The following is a 21424-nucleotide window of genomic DNA, read 5'->3' as shown; positions in this document are numbered from 1 at the left end:
TACTCACAAATCCTCCCTTAATAAATGAAGTTCATTTTTCAGTTAAGTTTTTTTTTTTTAAGATTTTATTTCTTTTCTTTTTCTCGCCAAAGTCCCCCGGTACATAGTTGTATATTCTTCGTTGTGGGTCCTTCTAGTTGTGGCATGTGGGACGCTGCCTCAGCATGGCTTGATAAGCAGTGCCATGTCCGTGCCCAGGATTCAAACCAACGAAACACTGGGCCGCCTGCAGCGGAGCGCGTGAACTTAACCACTCTGCCACGGGGCCAGCCCCTTTTAGTTAAGTTTTATTGCAACTTTATTACTCCACATAGCAAGATTTCAGCTGATATGGATAATAATGAGCTTGAATTTACCTTTGACTGCCTTTTATTTCAAAATACATCGAAAACTAATTTTGTGTTTCTCTGTGGTATGCACTAATTAACTTGAAACATGAACAATGACTTCTTTTGCAGTTTTACTTACGCCTTATTGTAGAATGTATTAATAAAAATTATTGAATGAATACTAAAGAATATTGAACTTGTAAGTAAATTGTTCTAATTTTATAATTAGCATGCATATCAGAAAAATGTGGAATTTAGGAAGGAACTTGTGACAAGACATCTTACCAATATATGGCTGCTATTACTTTGCTACGTTAGTGATAAAATATGGCTCTGCCTCCATTCTTGATCATTAAAAATCAAAACTCATAAAAATGGGAGATTGCAGGAAATTTTTAGGGGCTTTCCATATTTTGCTAGTGATAGGAGCAACATACTCTATGTTAAAAGACCGGAAAGACTGCTGGCAGGTGATTGGGCAGCTTTTCAGAGCATCAGATATAAAAGGAAAAGTACAGTTGGAAATGCTGCCATTTGGTTTTGTGCAGTCTTATTTTAGGCTATTGAGTTGGGGGTCAGAGGGTCGGGGGAAGATTCAGATCCAGGCAATATTTCACCAAAACTTTTCCTCTGAATTTTGTTTTCTATGTAACTTTGCCTGGAAAGTGAAGTCTTAAAACACCGGTCACAGCAACCACAGATGCCTGTGAGTGAGGTGAAACCATCGTTAAAATGAAACTGGAAAACGAACAACTGGCTGTTTTTTCACAGAGCTAACATTCGTTCTAGAAAGATGCACTTTCTCTGGTCTGTTGCTTCTGTTCGTACACAATGTTTTTCTCCCTTTGCTCTCTTTTGAGTTTATGTTCATTGGTTATTCATCTATGCAGTGGTGCTGGAATACTTCCATGTGTTGTCTTGGCTCAGGCAGGCAATGCTGGATTTGAAAGTGTCTAACCTGCACAACGACAAGAAGTAGGCTATGATTTGGCAAAGACAATAAGAGTAGAAGAAAATTGAGACTTTTCTTTTCTTATCTTGGTGAGGAAGATCGGCCCTGAGCTAACATCCATTGCCAGACTTCCTCTTTTTGCTTGTGGAAGATTATCCCTGAGCTAACATTTGTGCCAGTTTTCCTCTATTTTGTGTGTGGGACACCATCCCAGCATGGCCTGATGAGCGGTGTGTAAGGCCACACCTGGGATGTGAACCAGTGAGTCCCAGGCCGCTGAAGTGGAGCGTGTGAACCCAGTCACTATGCCACCAGGCCTGCCCCTTAAGAGATTTTTCTTAAAATCACTTCTGGTTCTTATCAGGATGAAAAATGAATGTTTTATTGAATGCCTACTAAATATAAAGCACTAAGCTAGATGCTTGGTGTATCTGGGACAGGGGGAATAAATACTCAGTTGTCTTTGGTCCCTCTGATCCCATTCCTATGAACTCTTTGAACAGAGTGCCTTTTTTTTATTGCGGGAAAGATTCATCTCTTTTATATATTCACTTATAGGGGGTCCAGTCATATCATTTTGGGTGTAGCTCACAAATGAAGTGAGTTGGGTTATGGTGCACTTTGGGTCCATTGTGGTTTTTTTTAAAATTATGGTAACATATACATAACATAAGATTTATCATTTTAACCATTTTTAAGTGTACAGTTCAGTTGCATTAAGTACATTCACATTGTTGTGCAACCATCACCACTAGCCATCTCCAGAACTTTTTCATCATTCCAGATTGAAACTCTGTACCCATTAAACAATAACTCCTCATTCTCCCCTCCCCTCAACCCTTAGCAACCACCGTTCTACTTTCTGTCTCTATGAATTTGACTACTCTTGGTACTTCATGGAAGTGGAATCATACAATATTCGTCATTTTGTTTCTAGCTTATTTCAATTACATAGTGTTTCCAAGGTTCATTCCTGTTGTAGCATGCATCAGGATTTTGTTCCTTTTAAGGGCTGAACAATCTTCCGTTGTATGTATATACTCAATTGTGTTTTTTTAGCTACAGTGTAAACAAACCAGTAGCAAATTATAAATCTGGACCCAGAGATGGGACAGGGCACTATCTTCTTTGAAGCAGCTTATTGTTTAGAGACCAGACCAAATGAAACCATGTTAGATTGAGTGGCTTGGTACTGACAGTGTCTAGATCTTATTCCAAATGTTAGAGGACATTAGTGGAAAGAGGTAGAAAAAATGAGAGTGAAGTCCACTATGCCACAAAATTGCGATGACTTCTCAAGAAATGATGTCCTCTTTCCCATATACCAATGATGTAACAATTTTATAATTAATGCTCAAATGTGAACATTATTATTACGAATTAAAAGTGAAAACAGTCAACCAGAACTGTAATTCAAAGTTTACTCTCTCAGTTGTAGGTTAAAAAACTGAGGGGGCCGGCCCCATGGCTGAGTGGTTAAGTTCGCGCGCTCTGCTTTGGCGGCCCAGGGTTTCACTGGTTCCGATCCTGGGCGCGGACATAGCACCGCTCATCAGGCCATGCTGAGGCAGCGTCCCACATAGCACAACCAGAAGAACCTACAACTAAAAATACTCAGCTATGTATCAGGGGGCTTTGGGGAGAAAAAGGAAAAATACAATCTTAAAAAAAAGAAAATTGATACCTTTTTCTTAAATTGTAGAGGTCTTGCAATTTCTGAGATGTGTCTGGGGATAACACTCTCCATCTTCTGAGGCCTTTTGCTTATTTGATGTTTAGCCCACACCTTTGCAGAGGGGACGGAGGCCATCTGAACTGGATTATAGACAAGTGTGTGTGTGTCGTAATATATAATGCTCTGGTGGTGCTGCTGAAGGCAGGTTTCCTATGGTCATGACAGGCGACAAAGTTTTTCATATCTAGTTGTTTAATTAGATGACTTAGTTGAAAATCCAAGATACCATGTGGCAACCCCTCTCCCATCTTCCAAGGAACCATTACAAACCCAGTTGTTGTTTTTATTTGTATGTACTTTGGCTGTTGCTTGATGTTGCCATGGGGCATCTGATTTGCTCTTTAACTTCTGGATGCTCTTCTCATGTTGGAAAAGCTGGAATGGAGATGGCTGAGCCTGATCACTGTTTTCTCCTCTCTCACTTTGTTCTTTTTCTGAATTTATTGCTTGGCACAATAGTCAGCCCCTTGATGCCAGCCTCGCAAAAGCTACTTGCCTAGAGACCCCTAGGCCAAGAAGAAATCATCTCTGTCACTGTCCCCAGTCCTCCTTGTTTCTGGTGACTTGCACTTCCTTTCTAATATATGTAATACAAAGATCAAACCCTTATCTCCTGTTGCATGTGTTTGAGGGACCATTATGAATAATACCTGAGGGAAGATGCCCAAACTGAAAATAAGAGTGGTAACATATTTGAGTGAGCTTTAAGTGGCATTCTTCTGAGGGAGAGAATTGATCTACAGAAACATTCCCTAGATTAGTTCCCAAAGGGCACCTGCTTTTAGGGTTGCTGATCATAGGCTTGGGGCATTGAAGAGTCTCTGCTAGCCAGCAGCCACCAGGGGCAGTTTTGTCCTGGTAAAGCAGTAATATCCATGCCCCTAGGCAATGTTTTCTCTGGAAGAAATTTTGCAGCAAACTGATCTCCCAGCGGCCTATCTCTGATGCTAGGCCTATCTCTGATGCTAATTCTGCGTGCTGCTGTGGAAGTGGAGCGGCGTGCGCTGAGATTAGGTAGAGGTTCCTCAGCCGTGTCAGCACAGCTTCTCTCCTTCCTCCTACCTCCACCCCTCATTTTTTCTTGCTACTTTTTAAAATTGAGTCTCTGCAGGGAAGGGAAGTCCCATGGCATTTCAAGTATTGAGGTGCTCAGCAGAACTGCCTGGCATCCTGTTTGTATATAACGGTTTTAATTCACTCTAATAGGTCATTTGGCCTTACCAGCAGAGTCTTAAACATAGTAATGCTTACGTCAGCACTGAGGCTCAGGCCAAACATCCAAATGCAACCCTGAGTGATGATTTGAAGGAGGTTTTAAAGCCGTCATTCCCTGGCTCTGTTTGTCCAGCTTCTACCTGGCACCTCCTTAGGTCAGGCTCTAACATTCCTCATGCTTGCTGGAGCCAAGAAAGGCAGGTGGTTTGGGAGAACAGAATGAATGAGGGAAGTTCACGTTCCCATTCCGTACAAGGAGGCTGATAACGTTTATGTGCCATTTCAGTCCATTGAGATGGGACTTGCACTCTGGCGACATGTGAGCTTTTTGGTACTCTCTTAATGGAGATGGGCAAAGCAGGAGTGACATGCTGATAGGTTGAAAAATTGCAACTGTTCCACTGATTTGCAGCCTTCTTTCTTCTTTCCTTATGGAGGCAACTGATGATGTTAAGAACCAGTCGTCCCACAGACTGGCCTTGACCTTGCTCCTTGGATCTGAGGTGCCCCAGGCCTTCTGGAAGTACATTATGTCCTCTTTTTATAGGCTATTATTAGCTATTATTATTGGCTCTCTCACCACTGATCACTGCAGTTTGAGGTTTTAAATTGAAAGTGGCATCTTGGGCAGAGGTAGGGCTGTATTTGGAGATGACTGTAGGATAGTAACTACCTGCCAACCACATGGTCTTTTATTCTAAAGTAGATGTTCCTATTTCAGTCTTTAAAAATATTACAGCCCTGTGAGACCACATAATGACTGCAGAGGCTCTAAGCTGTCAGAATTCCTACTAAACCTTTTCCTTTTTTCTTTTAAGGAAGCTCTGCTTTTTGGTTCCTGTAATGATACATTGGTGGTTATAGTCAATGAGTGACACTAATAATCAGAGCTCAAAATTCCATCTTATAATTTACCTTACTGGAGCTGCAGGACGTCTTTGTGAAGTATTGTCCCTTTTAAATATGGGGAAATTGGGGGAGAGAGTAGCTGTGTTGTTGTTGATAGGAAAGCAGTTAAAGTCTAGTTTGCCCTTAGAACTGTTTTGACCTCTCTTTTCAGTAGAAAAGACATTTCTATTTTTGGTTTCCAGGTGAAGTTGTGTGTGTTTGTGTGTGTGTAGAGGAACATGACTTACCTTTGTGTGAATAGGCTCAATTGTGTTCTTTTGTGATGTTATTTAGAAAGAATCCGTATGAGTGCAGCTTATGTGAATATGTTTAAAATAGATGGAAGGTTTTTTTGACTGCTGGATGTGTAAGATTTCCATTTTCCTTCTTGTCTCTTCATACCTCCCACATTTGCTCTCTGTACAAGTAATCTCACATGTACCCAGAAGAAAGATGCAAGGTACAAGAAAGCTTGAGAATTTTAATTGTATGGTACCTTGGCAGAAACTCAAATCGTTTTTTTAGGTTTGGGGGATTTTAATAGATAAAGCTTTGAAACAAAACTTATTTGTGGAAAACAAAATTTATTTGTGATCCTAAGTGAGATTAGTAATATGACATATCAAGAGCTGTGATGCTTTTCAAATCTATCATATTTTTCATCTTGTGTCCATATCTTTCTGTTTCCTACCTGAAGTCTTATTAATTCTTATCTAGAGGCCAATTTTGTGAAGAATGCTTCTGAATTAGACCATTATTTGTCTTGTTTTTCAGTCAGGATTGTCCAAGGGCTCTGATTGTAGTTTTTCGCATCACTTGTTTCTCATTCTTGGCCACAAAACCAAGTGAACACTTTCTTTGCTGTCTGTCTAACTGCATATGCGTAGCCTAAGGATGGAACTTGTTCCCCACTTGTCATTCTTTGGTACATATTTGTTGTTTGAATTGAGAGGCACGTGCGCATTGCCTTGTGGACATAGCCTGCTGGCCTGTGTTCTGGGCTTGGTCTCAGGAACTCTTAAGTTTATATCACAATGTTACTGGTCCTGGCCTGTCTCTGTTTCTTATCTTTTAAATGCGGATAATAATACTCAGCTCTGGTTTATATCACAGCAATTTTTTAAAGGGTTAATGGCCTGGGCTTTGTAAGATAGATTTAGATCCGTAGATGAAAGGTGTCATTTAACTACAGCAAGGCTTCTGCTGGAAGTGCCTTCCCAAAGAACTCAAAGTGCTTGTCAGACTGTCTTCCATTCATCCTCATGCCATCCCTGGTAGGGAGGTAGGTGACTAAGCATTATTATCAAGTATAAAATAGTGCTATTACTGTTACTTTTATCTGTAAACAGGGCCCTGGTAATTGTGAGAAATAGAAGTTGGTAAAACAGATTATGGAAGAAAAACACTGGGAAAACTTCAAAGTAGCATGCATTTGCTATTCCTGTTTACTATGGGTTTCAGAAGTTTAATTACCATACGTGAAAACAACAGAAAGCCTCCTTTCTTGGGGAGGAAATGGGACCCAGTACATCCTTCTAAATACTTGCATTAATTGAACACCAGTACTTATTTTCAGTTGCACCAGATGATGTTCTAAGGGTTACTTTAACTCACATATACCAGGAATGACTATAAATTTCATAGGACTTACATATTTTGAATCTTCATTTGGACTTCAACACTGAATTTCCTCTTATTAACGTCATATTGGACAGCAAATAGTTCACTGAGGCTGCCCAGCACAAGAGGTGGATTTCCTTAAAGGAGAGATCTTTGAAGAGAGCAACCACTGCTTTGTCTAAGATTGAAGAAAGAGAATGAGCCTCATTTGGGAAGCCACATGGGCAGGGATGCCCAAAAGGTTTGTCACTATGCTGTTGAGGATTGGCCATTCATTGAGTTTGTAGCTTGAGGTCACAAATAGGAGAAGGGTCCTCTCCACCCTCCTTCTCACCCACTCTGAGATTTTCAGTTTTGTCTTTGTAGCCTCGTCACATGTGGAGTTATTTCTGGTGTTTGATGGTTGTGTCCCAGGGCCTAGGAGAAGGAGTGGAAGACCTGAAATGAACGCAAGGAAGAATGACCACAGTTAGCCCTGAGCTCCTGCTGTTTGTTTTCTTTCAATGTATACCACTGCATTACTAGAAACCGGTAATTCCCTCAGTGTTCTCCCTGGGAAACAAACATGTACAAACTGCAAACAGTGGGCTTCACAGGTCATGTGAACAGAGGGCAGCAGAATTGTTGGATTTTATCAGGGAAGCCAAAGGTTTTGACCAAAAACTTTCGTCTTGATGGTCCACAGTTGTCTCTTTACTGGGTATTAGGAAAAGTTTGTTTAATTTTCTAAAGGTATTGTGAGTTCAATAAATGACAGCAGCTGTGTGCATAGTAGTTTTCAAACGTCATACTTACTTAGGTTTTAAATTTTCTTCTTGAATTCTCCAAATCAGTACTTATTCCTTAGAAATGATATCACAAATATTGACAGTCTTAAATTCTATTTTTTATTTCCTTACCAAATTATTTGTAGTTTTGTGTAGCTGTTCGTTATGTTCCTTTACAGCAGGGTTTTAAAATGCTGGCTGCTAGCACAACAGGGCCCTGTGTTTGTGTGTGTCAGAGAGAAATATTTTCAGGCAGAAACTGGTTTAGGTTTCAAAATCCCCAAGGGAATTTTTATAAAACAACAGTGAGGAGGAAAAACTCAACATGATTTAAATACCTTGACATGGTTCTTTTTTAATTTAAATTTTTCCTGTTAGGTCTTTTATTTTCTAAACAATAGACCATTTTGCTCTTGATGCACTACTTTGGGCTAGAAAGAGCTACCGAGTTTCTTTGTTCTTTTTTTAGACTTTCGGTTTAAGCTTTTTCCTTTTTCCCCTTCAGGTACCTAATTAAATGGAGCCATTTTGTTGATTCGTGCTTGTTTTCATCCAGAATTCAATTAAAATTCTTCTAGCTGAACTAGAGCCATCTGATTTTTAAACCAGCTCCAAGATAAGAGGTGGTAGTGAAAGTAGGAATAACAGATGGAAGCATAAGTTCAGTTCAGTCTTTGGGAGTTGTACAGGTCAAGTCTCCTCCCTGTGGCTTAAACAGGGCCCTGTGGTTCCACCCACAGGAAGAAGCTGGACAGTGCTGGGCCAGGGAGCTCAGACTCTACTTAGGCTGCCTGGGTTTGAATCTCAATTGTTTTATTCTTTTCCAGCTTTATGAATCTCAATTTTCCACCCTTTACTTGCTGTGTACACTTGGGCAAGTTATTTAAGCCTTTTAAACCTCAGGTTTAACTATAAAATGGGGATTAATGATCCATGTGCTTCTTGAGGTGTGAGGATGTAGTCAGATAATCACATAGAGCCCGCAGCATAATGCCTGGCACACATGCATTCTCAGTAAATGTTGGCCCTTATGATCTTTATTTTATTAGTGTTGTCATCAATACTTATATGTATTGTTCACCTTGATCTTTTAATATATAACAATACTGACATTGGTTAACTTTGTTTAAAAAATCTCCTGTTATGTGTATTTGAGTTAATAATTTAAATAAACATGGTAAGAACCACCATAAGCAAAGTCAAAAGACAAATGACAAACTGGGGGAAAAATATATTTGCAATTCATTACACAGACAAAGGATTCATTTCCCTAATATATAAAGAACTACTACTTGGTTAAAAAATGGACAATTGTAAAGCTTTTTATGGTGATAGACTTCCAGTTAACTGTGCCGTAGATTATATGTCTTCACTATATATCCACAGAGCCTACCAGGAAAACCCTAGGTTGGAAAAGGGCTTGGGATACATACAGCTAAAGATAACAGCCAGGAGTATGCAAACTGACCTGAATTTTTTCCCCCATAAAATAGCTCCCTCTCAGAAACGATCTGTTAACTATCAGTGGTACCCTCACGTACCCAACTTACCCCTGTCATCCATGATTTTTCTCATCTTTTCCTATCTCCTTCCACTCATCCAGGAAGTCACCAAGTCTTTTCTGTGTTTCATTCATAGTATTTCACATCTGCTCCAATCTTTCCAGGCCCACTACCACTATTTTAGTCAAGAGACATTTAATATCTCATGACTAAACTGCTACCCTGGTCTCCTTTTCGTTGTATCTCTTTTGCCCTTCTCCGGTCATCACAATATTCTATACCCAGATTAATTTCCCTGAAACATGGTTTTCATCTTGGGCCACCAACCTAGCCAGAAGCCTTCAGTGGTTCCCCACCATCTAAAGTGAAGTCTAACTTCTGAACCTGACCCTCAGGAGCCCCCTTAATCTGATTCACCCTCCTTCTGTCTCTAGCCTTAGTCTTTCTCATTGCTTCTCTTTAGGAACCCTCCAAACATCTTACCTGGTTTTCTTGGCCTGGCCCACCATGCCCACTGCTGCCTTCATGCTGCCCTCCCTCCTCCTCTTTGCTAAGTCTTAGATTTGCCACAAGGCTCAGTTCCTGCCTCCTCCAGATGGCTTTCCTAGGTGCCCCAGCATTCAGCATCCGTTGTTTTTTTACCTCTCACTGCATTTATTGATTGCCTGTACCTCTCCTCTCACACTTGACCTTTGCTGCCTATATTGTTTTAGGCAACCTTTTTAATTGAAGTAGAACATATGTACAGGAAAGTGTACAGATCACAAAGTAAACCACTCAGTACCTTTTCACAAGGTGAACATACCCCATGTCGTCCACATTCCTCTCTTCTGATACATACCCTGTCTCCCTAATCTAGATAGTGAGCATCTGGGAGACAGAACCATATCATGTGCCTCTCTGCATGAAAATGCATAATATTGGGTGCTCAGTGACATTCTAGATCAGGAATTTGAGCTAAGAAAGGGAGCTAGGCTTTGACAAATAAGAAACACATAGAAATTTAAAGGAGTACATGAAATTTCTTACTAATTACAAATTCATTCTTGACAACTAGTTACAATTGAGAGATGATTAGAGGTAATGTAATTTTGGTAAGTCCTGTTCAAGGATTCCTAGGTGGTGACTACAAATAAGACCTTTAAATCCAGTCTAGGGGCTGGCCTGGTGGCGTAGCGGTTAAGTGCGCAAGTTGCACTTCGGTGGCCCGGGGTTCGCCAGTTCGGATCCCTGGTGTGGACATGGTCCCGCTTGGCAAGCCATGCTGTGGTAGGTGTCCCACATATAAAGTAGAGGAAGATGGGCACAGATGTTAGCTCAGAACCAGTCTTCCTCAGCAAAAAGAGGAGGATTGGTGGCAGATGTTAGCTCAGGGCTAATCTTCCTCAAAAAACAAAATCCAGTCTAAATAAGGCCATGTGATAGTTTTCTCTTTTTAGACATAAGGTCAAAGACATCTACAACATTAACTTTCGTTGTCATTTTATCCAACAAATTTTTTAATCATATGCTGTCTACTATATATAGTTAGTGTAAAGTAGGCTTCAGTTGTGAATAACATAAAAAGATCCTTTATAGAGCTTTTATTTTAACGGGTAACTAGAAATAATTGATAGAACTAAAAGTCGTAAGACTAAAGATATAACAATGACTAAATAATAAGAGAACTATGAAAAATTGTTACTAAATCATCATAAACATACAGAGAGAACAAGAACATGGAGATAGGAAAGGCTACAACAAAGATTGGCAGTGCACTAGGACTTCCGGATAAGAAATCCGTTTGATTGTGACATTATCAAAAGGTATGTAAGAAGACAGCAACTCATGAAGGTAAAATAACTACAAGGTTAAAGAGAGCAGAGAGATGTTAAAAACATCATAGGAAATAATTTCCAGTAGCGCTTTACAGTTTACAAGAAAGGTACTTTGACTTGTTCATCTTACTGGATCTTCACCCATTATGGTCTTGTACAGTGGGTGGTATCATCTGCCCATAGTCACATGCTCCCATGACCCTGGTATCAGTGCACACTGACTTCAGCATTCTTTCCACAGGCTGCTCTTGCCTTGGGGGAACATGAGAATTTGTGTTCAGTATTCTCTCAATTTTTGTAATTGAAACTGCAGTGAAATCACATCCCAGCTAACTTCATTATCACTGTATTTACTCTTTACTTTAAACCTAAAGCGTGAGAATCTCCCTGGCAAATCATGCCACCTGGGGGTTATCTGCATAGGCAAAGAGAAGTCGAAGGTAAGTCACTTTCCAGCTCCTGCCTGTGATGTCTCCATCATTTGAAAACATAGGCACAAAGAGGAGAAGGTAGAGGACCCATAGGCTGCTCATCCTTAGAAAGTAACTTGTTCAAAGTATTATGAGTTCCCCTTTAGTTTTCCTTTGTCTCATTTTTTATTGCTCCTTCGGTTATGTCTATTTTGTACCTAGAAGGCGTCAGTTTGCAAATCTATAACTGGCAGTCTCGTTGACGTGGCTTTCACTTCAAATTAATGTTCAGCAAGGGATTAGGTGATAACTGTTTCGGGCTGTTATTTCTTTACACAAATGGGTGGATATGGTTTGAACAGGCCGCCAAAGCCAGAAAGAGAAGTTAGTTGTGTAAATCAATGCAGGCCAAAGCTGATCACCTTTCTGAAAGACAAGACAATGCAGCACACAACCTCTAAAGAGATCTTTGGGGTCAAGTTGATGTCATGTTGAAAAATCAATATTTACTGGACTTTATAAAGTTAGCCTTTAATGAACCCCAGGCATTTTGCTGGGCCATTAATTGCAGAAAGAGGAAAGGCAACAGTGGCTGAAATCCATGGTTGTATAAGTTGTATAAAAATAAATGAAGAGACAGTCTCTTGCTAATGTGCACAGGTCCTACCCTTAGGTTCTACTTAAGCATTGTTGAGTATGGATATTGAAAGGCTTTCTTGGGATCTTATTGACATTTTAAGAAAGAGCAACTCTTGCATCCGAACAGAAGAAGGTCAGTCCTTCACTCTTTGACACTCCTTATCTAAGCAGTTTGGCTTAATTTTCCTGGGATGAATTCTGATGTCATTTGGATTCTGCCTTATAAATGTGCAAATCACAAGAGCAGGTCCCTCTCAAAGTATGGCTCATCCCTCCCTCTGACGCACTTGAAAGCTTTTAAAGTGAAGAATTGTAGTGAAGAGCATTTACTATAGGGTGCTGCCTTGAATCCAAGTCTGATGAAAGTTTTTGGTAAATGTTACCATTTGTACATGTTCTATCATCCAGTAGAACTTTTCTCTGGCTGTTTTGTGTGTAGAAGTATTCTGTATTCCTCACTGGCTTGTCAGAATCATTTGTGGGTCAGGAACCTTATCTCCTTTGTAGTCAATGTTTTTAATAAATGTTGTTGACTAGGTAGAGGAATATATTATATCAAATTTTATCCTGGCTGTAACAAAAGTAGGACCCTACGTGGTCAGTAACTGAAAGTCATAGAATTATCTTTGTTAGGCTCTGTGAGTCAGAGTGTGGGTGTTTGTTACAAGTTCTCGGTCCTAACTGCTCAATAGATAAATTTTGGGATTGACTTTTCAGACCTCTTTTTCTGGAGCATTTTGTCAGAGGAGACTTTAAAATTAATCAGAGAAGAGCTGCTGTTCTTTCTCATTCCCATTCTCATCCCTCCTCTCCAGGATCACTTTTCAGAATAAATACGGAAAAGAAAAATCTTGGGAGGTTTGTTTGATTGTTGTGGTGTTTTAACAAGAGAATCTGATGTTTAATATTTTCATCTATAATTTTCTTTGAATATTCATTCTGGGTTTTTATCTTTCCTTTTCAGCTATTTGAGAACTTCTACTTTGGTACCCTAAAGCTCAATTCAATTCACATCTCTCAGAGGTTCACAGTAGACAGCTTTGGAAACTACGCCTCCTGTGGACAAATTGACTTCTCCTGAGGTGGCTCTTGGGAAACACTAGATATTGAACGTCGCACACAGTGCTGAGGAAACGTATCTTCATCTTAATTGCCAAGGAGGGATATGGAAGTTTGGATGGTGACTTTCCTGGTGGTTCCCCATGGACACCGTTGTCTCTGAAGGTTGTCTACAGTCATCACACTGTCAGCCAAGATGGTTGAGGGCACAGAGAGGACTTGTGCCTGTAACCCTTGGCTTGTTCATCTTTCACAGGGTTTACCTTTCTTTCCAAAGCTCTTCTCTGGAAATGTACCTCTGAAGCCTATTGGAGCTCAGATTCACATTATCTCCTATATACCTACTGTTTTTGCCACAACCGTTAAATTTGTGTTAATACTTTAAAAGAGAGTTAAAGTTGTGTTGTCTTATTAATCTTGCCACCTACCAAATAGCTACAATTTCTAAAAGGTTTGTATTTTTCCTTTCCCCTTGTACCCTAACTTTTAATCACTACCCAGAATTTCTTTTTTATTGTAAAAAACACACAACATAAAATTTACCATCTTAACCATTTTTAAGTATATAGTTCAGTAGTGTTCAGTATATTCAGATATTGTGGAATATCTCCAGAACTTTTTCATCTTGCAATTCTGAAACTCGATACCCATTAAATAATTCCCATTTTGCCTTCTCCCAAGCCCCTGGCAGCCACCATCCTACTTTCTTGTTTCTATGAATTTGACTACTTTATATACCTCATATAAGTGGAATCATACAGTATTTGTCTTTTGTGAGTGGCTTATTCCATTTAGCATAATGTCCTCAAGGTTCATCCATGTTGTAGCATGTGACAGGATTTCCTTCCTTTTTAAGGCTGAATAATATTCCATTGTATGTATATACCACATTTTGTTTATCCAGTTATCCATCAATCCATTTGGGTTCCTTCCACCTTTTGGCTGTTGTGAATAGCACTTTATGAATGTGGGTGTAGAAATCTCTCTTCAAGACCCTGCTTTCAGTTCCTTTACTACTAAGAATTTTATCTTTAGCAAAGGAAGTCTTTTAAGTCTTTACCTTTTGCCTTGATCTGCCCTTTTTCTTCTGAAGTTGGTACCTCTCTCTGTTAAGATTCCTGTTCCTTCACCCTACCCTAACCCTGGCCTTCCCAGGCCACTGAAGGAGTTGCAGTTTGTAGCTCTTTTCCGTTTACTTCTCAGCAGCAGCAGCAAGAGAAACAGTGATATCAGCAGGACTGTGCAGAGTTCCCTGGGTGAGTGTCAGCCGCAGAAGGTGCACCTTCCTTGCCGCAGACTCGCAGTGGGAGAGAGCTCCCAGCATGGCTTTGCCCCACCCCTCAGTCCTGCCACGTGCTCAGCCGGGGAGCTCAAGCCTGCTGTCGCCTCTCATGTGCCCCTCACATCTTTTCTCCTTCCGAGTCCTCTCTTTCTCTTTTCTTCATTCCTTATTCTTACCTTGATTCTTACTTTCTGTTTGAGAAGTCTGATTCTGAACCCCATGTATTAAGGTCACTACATAGTGAGGGCTGTGTATAAACACTCAGATTTGGGTTTTTTTTTTAAAGATTTTATTTTTCCTTTTTCTCCCCAAAGCTCCCTGGTACATAGTTGTGTATTTTTAGTTGTGGATCCTTCTAGTTGTGGCATGTGGGATGCTACCTCAGCATGGCCTGATGAGCAGTGCCATGCCCGCATCCAGGATCTGAACCTGCGAAACCCTGGGCCGCCGAAGCAGAGTGCGAGAACTTAACCACTCAGCCACGGGGCCAGCCCCAAGATTTGTTTATCAATGTGACTACACAGATCATTTGAGAATAAATGAATTTCCAAAGTAACTGTGTTTTTCTTTTAGTATTATCATGTAGTTTTAGTTTGACCCCTTTAGTCAGCGTGCGCTGGGATACAAGATTGCCATCACTTAACTCACTGCCATAGCCATATTATTCATCCAGGATTTACATATTGGTGCCTGCAGGGTTGGCTTTTCCCAAAAAAACTTTCTACTGGTAATATTCATTTTTCATTTAAGTTGAGATTTTATCTTACTCACTTCCACTTGTTAGATAGCATGTAGGAATGAGTGCTCCCAGGGATAGCACTAAATAGTGAAGTGAACTGTGGAATTCAATACCCCCATCTCGTCTTGGTGCTGCTTTTCTCTTACTGGTTTCTTTCTGACAATGCCATTGGGCAGTCTTGGCCAGGAAGTAAAGATGTCTTCTTTTGGGTATCAGAGATTTATGACTTATGTTTTCAGTAAATTTTTTTTAAAGTTTTGTCTTCAGAAAATGTAACTTTGTATGTCAAATGCTAAATTCTCTTTACTATTTAGAGATAACTATGTGTTTAAGGACATATCATATTGTTAAATAATTTTACACAAGTTATTTATCTTTTTCACTCTTGTTCTCTCACGATTATATAGTGGAGTTTGCCAGAGGCTATGTGACATGGTGATATCATTCTGATAGTTAATGGAGCATGTGCCTTTGTATCTTTGTTTTCTAGAATTTTGTAAGTTGGTCGGTAAATTTATTTTTGTAAGTTGGTAGCTAAATGTAAATTTATCTTTTAAATTTTCTTTCTAGAGGCCTAAATTTTTGAGACAGTGTAGCTCAAAATACAGTTTTAACTGCTGTTGTGGAATGGTGGGGGGAGTAACATGTAGTTTTGATGTAGGACTTGTATGAAAGAGCAGTGGTAGAGAGCAAATAATTTTTGATGGAGCTAAAAGAATATTTTAAGATTCAGGGTCCCCTCTCAGCTGCTGTGTTTATAATCAAATCTGTCTTAATATTACCATTTTGCAGTTCATTCTGCACTGAAATAGAGTTAAATTACACCTGTCCCCGCTCCAGTTGTTTTTTGAGGCACTGACTTCACCCTCAATTCCTCTAAGAGGAGGAGGGGAAAAAAAAATCTCACCACAATTATTATACAAGATCTGTGTTGTTGTATAATTAAAATAAAATTTGTTATGGAGAATAATTTTTAATTTTTTTTTTGGAGGGGGCACAATGAGTTTACCCCCAACTGAACTCCATACCCGTGGCAGAAACATCATAAATGTTACTTTATAATGGGTATTTTTTTTCCTTAAAGATTGGCCCTGAGCTAACATCTGTTGCCAGTCTTCTCTTTTTTTTTCTTCTCCCCAAAGCCCCCCAGTACATAGTTGTATATTCTAGTTGTAGGTCTTTCTAGTTGTGCTGTGTGGGACACCACCTCAGCATGGCTTGATGAGCAGTGCTAGATCCACAACCAGGGTCCAAACTGGCGAAGCCCTGGGCCGCCAAAGCAGAGCACAGAAACTCAACCACTCGGCCGTGGGGCCAGCCCCGAAATGGGTATTGTTTTTTTTTCAGGATGATTTTTTTTATTGAGGTATAATTGACATATAGCATTATATTAGTTTCAGGTGTACGACATAATGATTCGCTGTTTGTATATATTGCAAACTGATCACCCCGTAAATCTAGTTACCATCATCACCATACGTAGTTACAAAAAAATTTTTTTCTTCTGATGAGGACTTTTAAGATTTACTCTCTTAGCAACTTTCAAATATGCAATACAGTATTGTTAAGTATAGTAACCATGCTATACAATACATCCTCATGACTTATTTGCTTTATAACTGGAAGTCTGTACCTTTGACCTCCTACACCAATTGCATCCACTGTCCATGCCCCCTCCCTTCTGGCAACCACCCGTCTGTTCTCTATAACTATGAGTTTGAGGGTTTTTTGTTTGTTTTGTTTTTTAGATTCCACATATGAGATCATACAGCATTTGTCTTTCCCTGTCTGACGTATTTCACTTAGTATAATGACCTCATGATTTATCCATGTTATTGCAAAGGGCAAGATTTCATCCTTTTTAATGGCTGAATAGTAGTCCATTGTGTGTGTGTGTGTGTGTGTGTGTGTGTGTGTGTGTGTGTGTACACACGCCATCTTCTTTATCCATTCATCCATTGGTGGACACTAAGGCTGTTTCCATATCATGGCTATTGTAAATAACACTGCAGTGAACATGGAGGTGCAGATATCTTTTCAAGTTACTGTTTTCCAAATGGGTATTTTTTTAAGTGAGCTCCGGAGTTTACTAAATTGGACATTGATGAGAATCCAGCTTCATCATAATACAAAGCTTGGTTCAGGTTTGCTCTTGGGTTATACTCTTTTCTGGAGCAAAAGGGAACCTGATGGCACCAGAGGTGTGTTGAGTTAAGGACCATTTCTCAGACTGTACCTCGAGGCCTACAGGGAGCATGGTTATCAAAGCCCAAGGATGCTATAGGTGAGAAAAGGGCTGCTGTTAGGGGTTTTTTAATTAATAGCTTTTTTTGTTGTTAATAAAATATTCTTTTAAAGAAAGACAAAATAGAGGCCAGCCCCGTGACCTAGTGGTTAATTTTGGCGTGCTCTCCTTTGGCGGCCCAGGTTTGGTTCCTGGGTGCAAACCTACACCACTTGGTGGGCAGCCGTGCTGTGGTGGCATCCCACATACAAAATAGAGGAAGACTGGCTAACGCTCAGGACTAATCTTCCTCAGCAAAAAGAGGAAGGTAAAATAAAGTTCAATTTGTGAAAAATCATCAAGTTATACACTTTATGCTTTCTTCCATGTATATTTTATACTTAATTGTGTGTTTAAAAAATGTCTTCTCATCCAGAGCTTACTACTCCCTATGCATTTAAGCACGTATGTCATATCGTTAAGTAATTTTTCACAAATAATAACAGCTGATATTAGCAGAATGCTCACATTTGTCATCTACTTTTGTATTAACTCGTTAAGTCTTTACAACAGCCCACTTAAGTTGGTATTATCATTATCCTTATTTTAGAAACTGAGGTTTGACAAGGATAAGACATTTTCCCAGGGTCATACAGCTTGTACCAGTGGTTCTTAAAATGTGGTCTCTGGACCCCGGGAGTCTCTGAGGGCCTGTGGAGGGGGGAGTGAGGTCCACACTATTTTCATAAAAATACTTAGGTGTTATTTACCTTTTTCACTCTAATTCTCTTGTGAGTGTACAGTGGAGTTTTCCAGAGACTACATGACATGGTGACATCATTACTCTGATGGTTAATGGAATATTATGCTTGTATATTTTTGTGTTTTCTAGAATTTTGTAAATTGGTAGGTTCAGGTTATAAATGTGTGTTTTTAGACATTAACTCAGTTTGATCTCAGAACTTCTATTGTGCTCTTACTAGTTATTTTCAGTTATACCTGCTGCCATGGGCTGAATTGTGTCCCCTGAGAATTTGTATGTTGAAACCCTAACCCCGTAGTATCTCAGAATGTAACTGAGTTTGGAAATAGGGCCTTTAAAAAAGTGATTAAGTTAAGATGAGGCTGAGGCCGTTAGCGTGGGCCCTAACCCAGTCTGACTAGTATCCTTGTAAAAAGAGGACATTTGGACACACAATGAAACATTGGCCCCTGGCCTCCAAGATCAGCTCCCTACATCTGTCTCCAAAACAGTTTGGTAATAACACTACCAGTGATTGGAAGGGTCTGACGATTACAGTGAAACAGACCATTCAGAACAGACAGGCCCAGATTGAGGTAGTTCCCTAATCATCAGAACTCTCAAAGAACCACCAAGAGACAGAAAGAAGCAGAAAAATATTAAGTACAGTGGAAATACCACTTTCAATGAGATTGTCAACAGTGCCTGACCGATGCAGCACCGATCTTTAGCTAGAGAACCATTAAAGGGACTGGGGACTGCCAGTCCGTGGCCTGCAATGTTGATGGCTGCCACTGTCATGACATCATAGATGATTTCAAAAGTGGTGCAGTGGGAGTGCCCAGCTAGTTAAGAACAACAAAGGAAAGTATTTCAATAAAGGATCATTTGACAACCAAAAAAAAAAAGTCAGACACGTGCGTACACACGGGAGAGACCATGTGTGACACAGCAAGAAGGCAGCCATCTGCAAGCCAGGAACAGAGGCCTCAGGAGAAACTAAATCTCCCAACACCTTAATCTTGGACTTCTAGCCTCCAGAACTTTGAGGAAATAAATTTCTGTTCGTAAGCCACCTAGTCTGTGGTATTTTGTTTTGGCAGCCCTGACAAACTAATACCCTTGCTGTAATGCAGAAGCTCATCTACCTTCTGTCTTCTTTGGAGCCAGACGTTGAAAAGATTTGCAAAAACGGAAGAGATTTGCAAAAAGTAAAACAATGCCACTCTTCTTAATTTTGGGGGGAGAAATACAGTTTTTCATAAAATACATTATTTTGTTAATATGTAATAGGCTCAGTATTATCTTTAAGAAAACATTTTTTTAATTCTTAGCTTTTTTAATAAAGATTTCTTTTAGAACAGTTTTAGATTCACAGCAAAGTTGAGAGGCAGGCTTAGTTTTATTTTCAAGTACAGTAAATTATATCTATATATCTCTCATAAACAAAAGTTCTTTGGGGTCCTCAATAATTTTTGAGTGTACAGGACTCCTGAGACCTGGGAGTTTGAGAGCTGCTGCACTTCCTTCCAAATGACATCATATTATACATGATCTATAAAGCGCTTTTCTTACCTTGCAATAGGTAGTGGACCGCATTACTTGTCAAGATACAGATCTACGGTTTTTTTTTTTTATTTTATTTTTTTCCTTTTTCTCCCCAAAGCCCCCCTGTACAAAGTTGTATATTCTTCGTTGTGGGTCCTTCTAGTTGTGGCATGTGGGACGCTGCCTCAGCATGGTTTGATGAGCGGTGCCATGTCCGCGCCCAGGAATCGAACCAACGAAACACTGGACCGCCTGCAGCGGAGCGCGCGAACTTAACCACTCAGCCACGGGGCCAGCCCCCATGTCTGCACAATAATCCATTGTGTGTATGCATTATAATTTAACTAGGTGCTCCCTGACTAATCGACACTGAGTTGGTTTCCAGGTTTGGTATTATAAACAATTCTGGGTGGGACATCTTTGTGAATTTGTATTTTTATGCTTGTGAGGTCATCTAGAAGTGGGATTAAATGGTTTTAAAGATGTGGTTGAATTTGTTTCTTATTTGGAAGCTAAAGTTTCTTCCTCCACTTTATATTGCTAAATATTAAACACAAACAGAAAAACACGGAAGACGTATGTGCTATTTAACAAATACAGTCAGTGGTTTTGAGGCCCATTGGTTTGGAAAGGCTGACCTGCTAGTCTCTCAAAATTTAAGAAAACCTTTTCTTCTTTGTAAACTATAATTATTGTTCCTTTCTACAACTTTTTTTTTTTTAAAGATTTTATTTTTCCTTTTTCTCCCAAAGCCCCCTGGTACATAGTTGTGTATTTTTAGTTGTGGGTCCTTTTAGTTGTGGCATGTGGGACGCCGCCTCAGTATGGCTCGATGAGCAGTGCCATGTCCGCGCCCAGGATCCGAACCGGTGAAACCCTGGGCCACCACAGCGGAGTGCGCGAACTTAAACACTTGGCCACGGGACCGGACCCCTTTCTACAACTCTTACCCTCTCCTCTGGAAATTTGGATTCTCTCTCCTAAATGGCTTTACTACTGGGTTCATTAACAGGCCTGGATTGTTGTCGATTTGCTTTCAGCAGAGGGCTAATATGGACCCAGCTTGAAGGTGCTGCAGAAGGTAAGTCCACTGGAGGAGCTGCCCAGGAGTGTGGGAAACATTTTGACCTTCAAAAATCTGGAAACAGCTATTATGTAATTGATAGGACTTTCCAAACTCTTTATTGGGCAACTTTGGTAATTCTAGACGACCAGGGACTTGGTAAGATAGTGCTGGAATGGGATAGCTATGGTATTTAGAGTCTACCTCCTCAATGTCTTGGAGACACATAATTAGCTTTGCTAAAAGACTAGTATTGAGATGGTGGAAAAAGATGGCAAATTTTAGTACATGGGACTATGGGACATCATAATGGCCTCTTCTCAACCTGAGGGAACAAGAACTAACTTTTTAAATGCCCACTATGCCCAGGCACATAGTGTTATTTTGCATGAGTTTCACAGCATTCTTCTTAGATAGGTTGTATTAACATTAGTTCACAGATAGAAAATAGATTAGGTAATTTGCCCAAGAACCCAGCTAGTAAGTGAGATTCCACCCCAGTCTACATGACAACAAACTGTGCTCTTGGCACTATACAGCGCTGCTATACAACCCGGCAAGGCTGCTTTATTTACTGCAAGATGAAGACATCAATGGCCAGGGCCTCATTGCAGCACCACCTCTAAATCTAAACTGCAAAGGGAAAAGAAAGCACGGAAAGGGTGCTATTGTTTTCTGTTTTCCCAAGGAGACCGAACCCAAGCCACTGATGCATTCAGAATTCCCAGGCAGGCCAGACTCAGGGTAACTACCAACCTTACAACCTGTGTTTTTTCCTACCGATTAAGATCATGTTTTTCATTGCCTTTGATTCTTTTTTTTTTTCTTTTTAAGATCACAGCAGCCAAGTCTTTTTATAAAAACACAATCTAGGGCTTGGGTCCCAAAAGTTT

The 21424-nt window shown here is 40.0% G+C and overlaps 1 protein-coding gene across 2 annotated transcripts in view; it reads left to right on the top strand.

Moving 5' to 3' along the window:
• Positions 1 to 19951, top strand: part of ASCC1 (activating signal cointegrator 1 complex subunit 1) — a 117838-nt gene extending 97887 nt beyond the window's left edge. For both annotated transcript variants that reach the window (XM_070565396.1, XM_070565405.1), the window contains exon 10: positions 12839 to 19951. In XM_070565396.1, coding sequence (XP_070421497.1) covers positions 12839 to 12955 — 117 coding nt within the window. In that variant the 3' untranslated portion in view covers positions 12956 to 19951. The remainder of the gene's footprint in view (positions 1 to 12838) is intronic.
• Positions 19952 to 21424: the final 1473 nt, after the last annotated feature.

The sequence above is a fragment of the Equus przewalskii genome, chromosome 1, assembly GCF_037783145.1.
Source record: "Equus przewalskii isolate Varuska chromosome 1, EquPr2, whole genome shotgun sequence".
Taxonomy (NCBI): Eukaryota; Metazoa; Chordata; class Mammalia; order Perissodactyla; family Equidae; genus Equus; species Equus przewalskii.
This window is presented reverse-complemented; position numbering and strand designations above follow the sequence as displayed.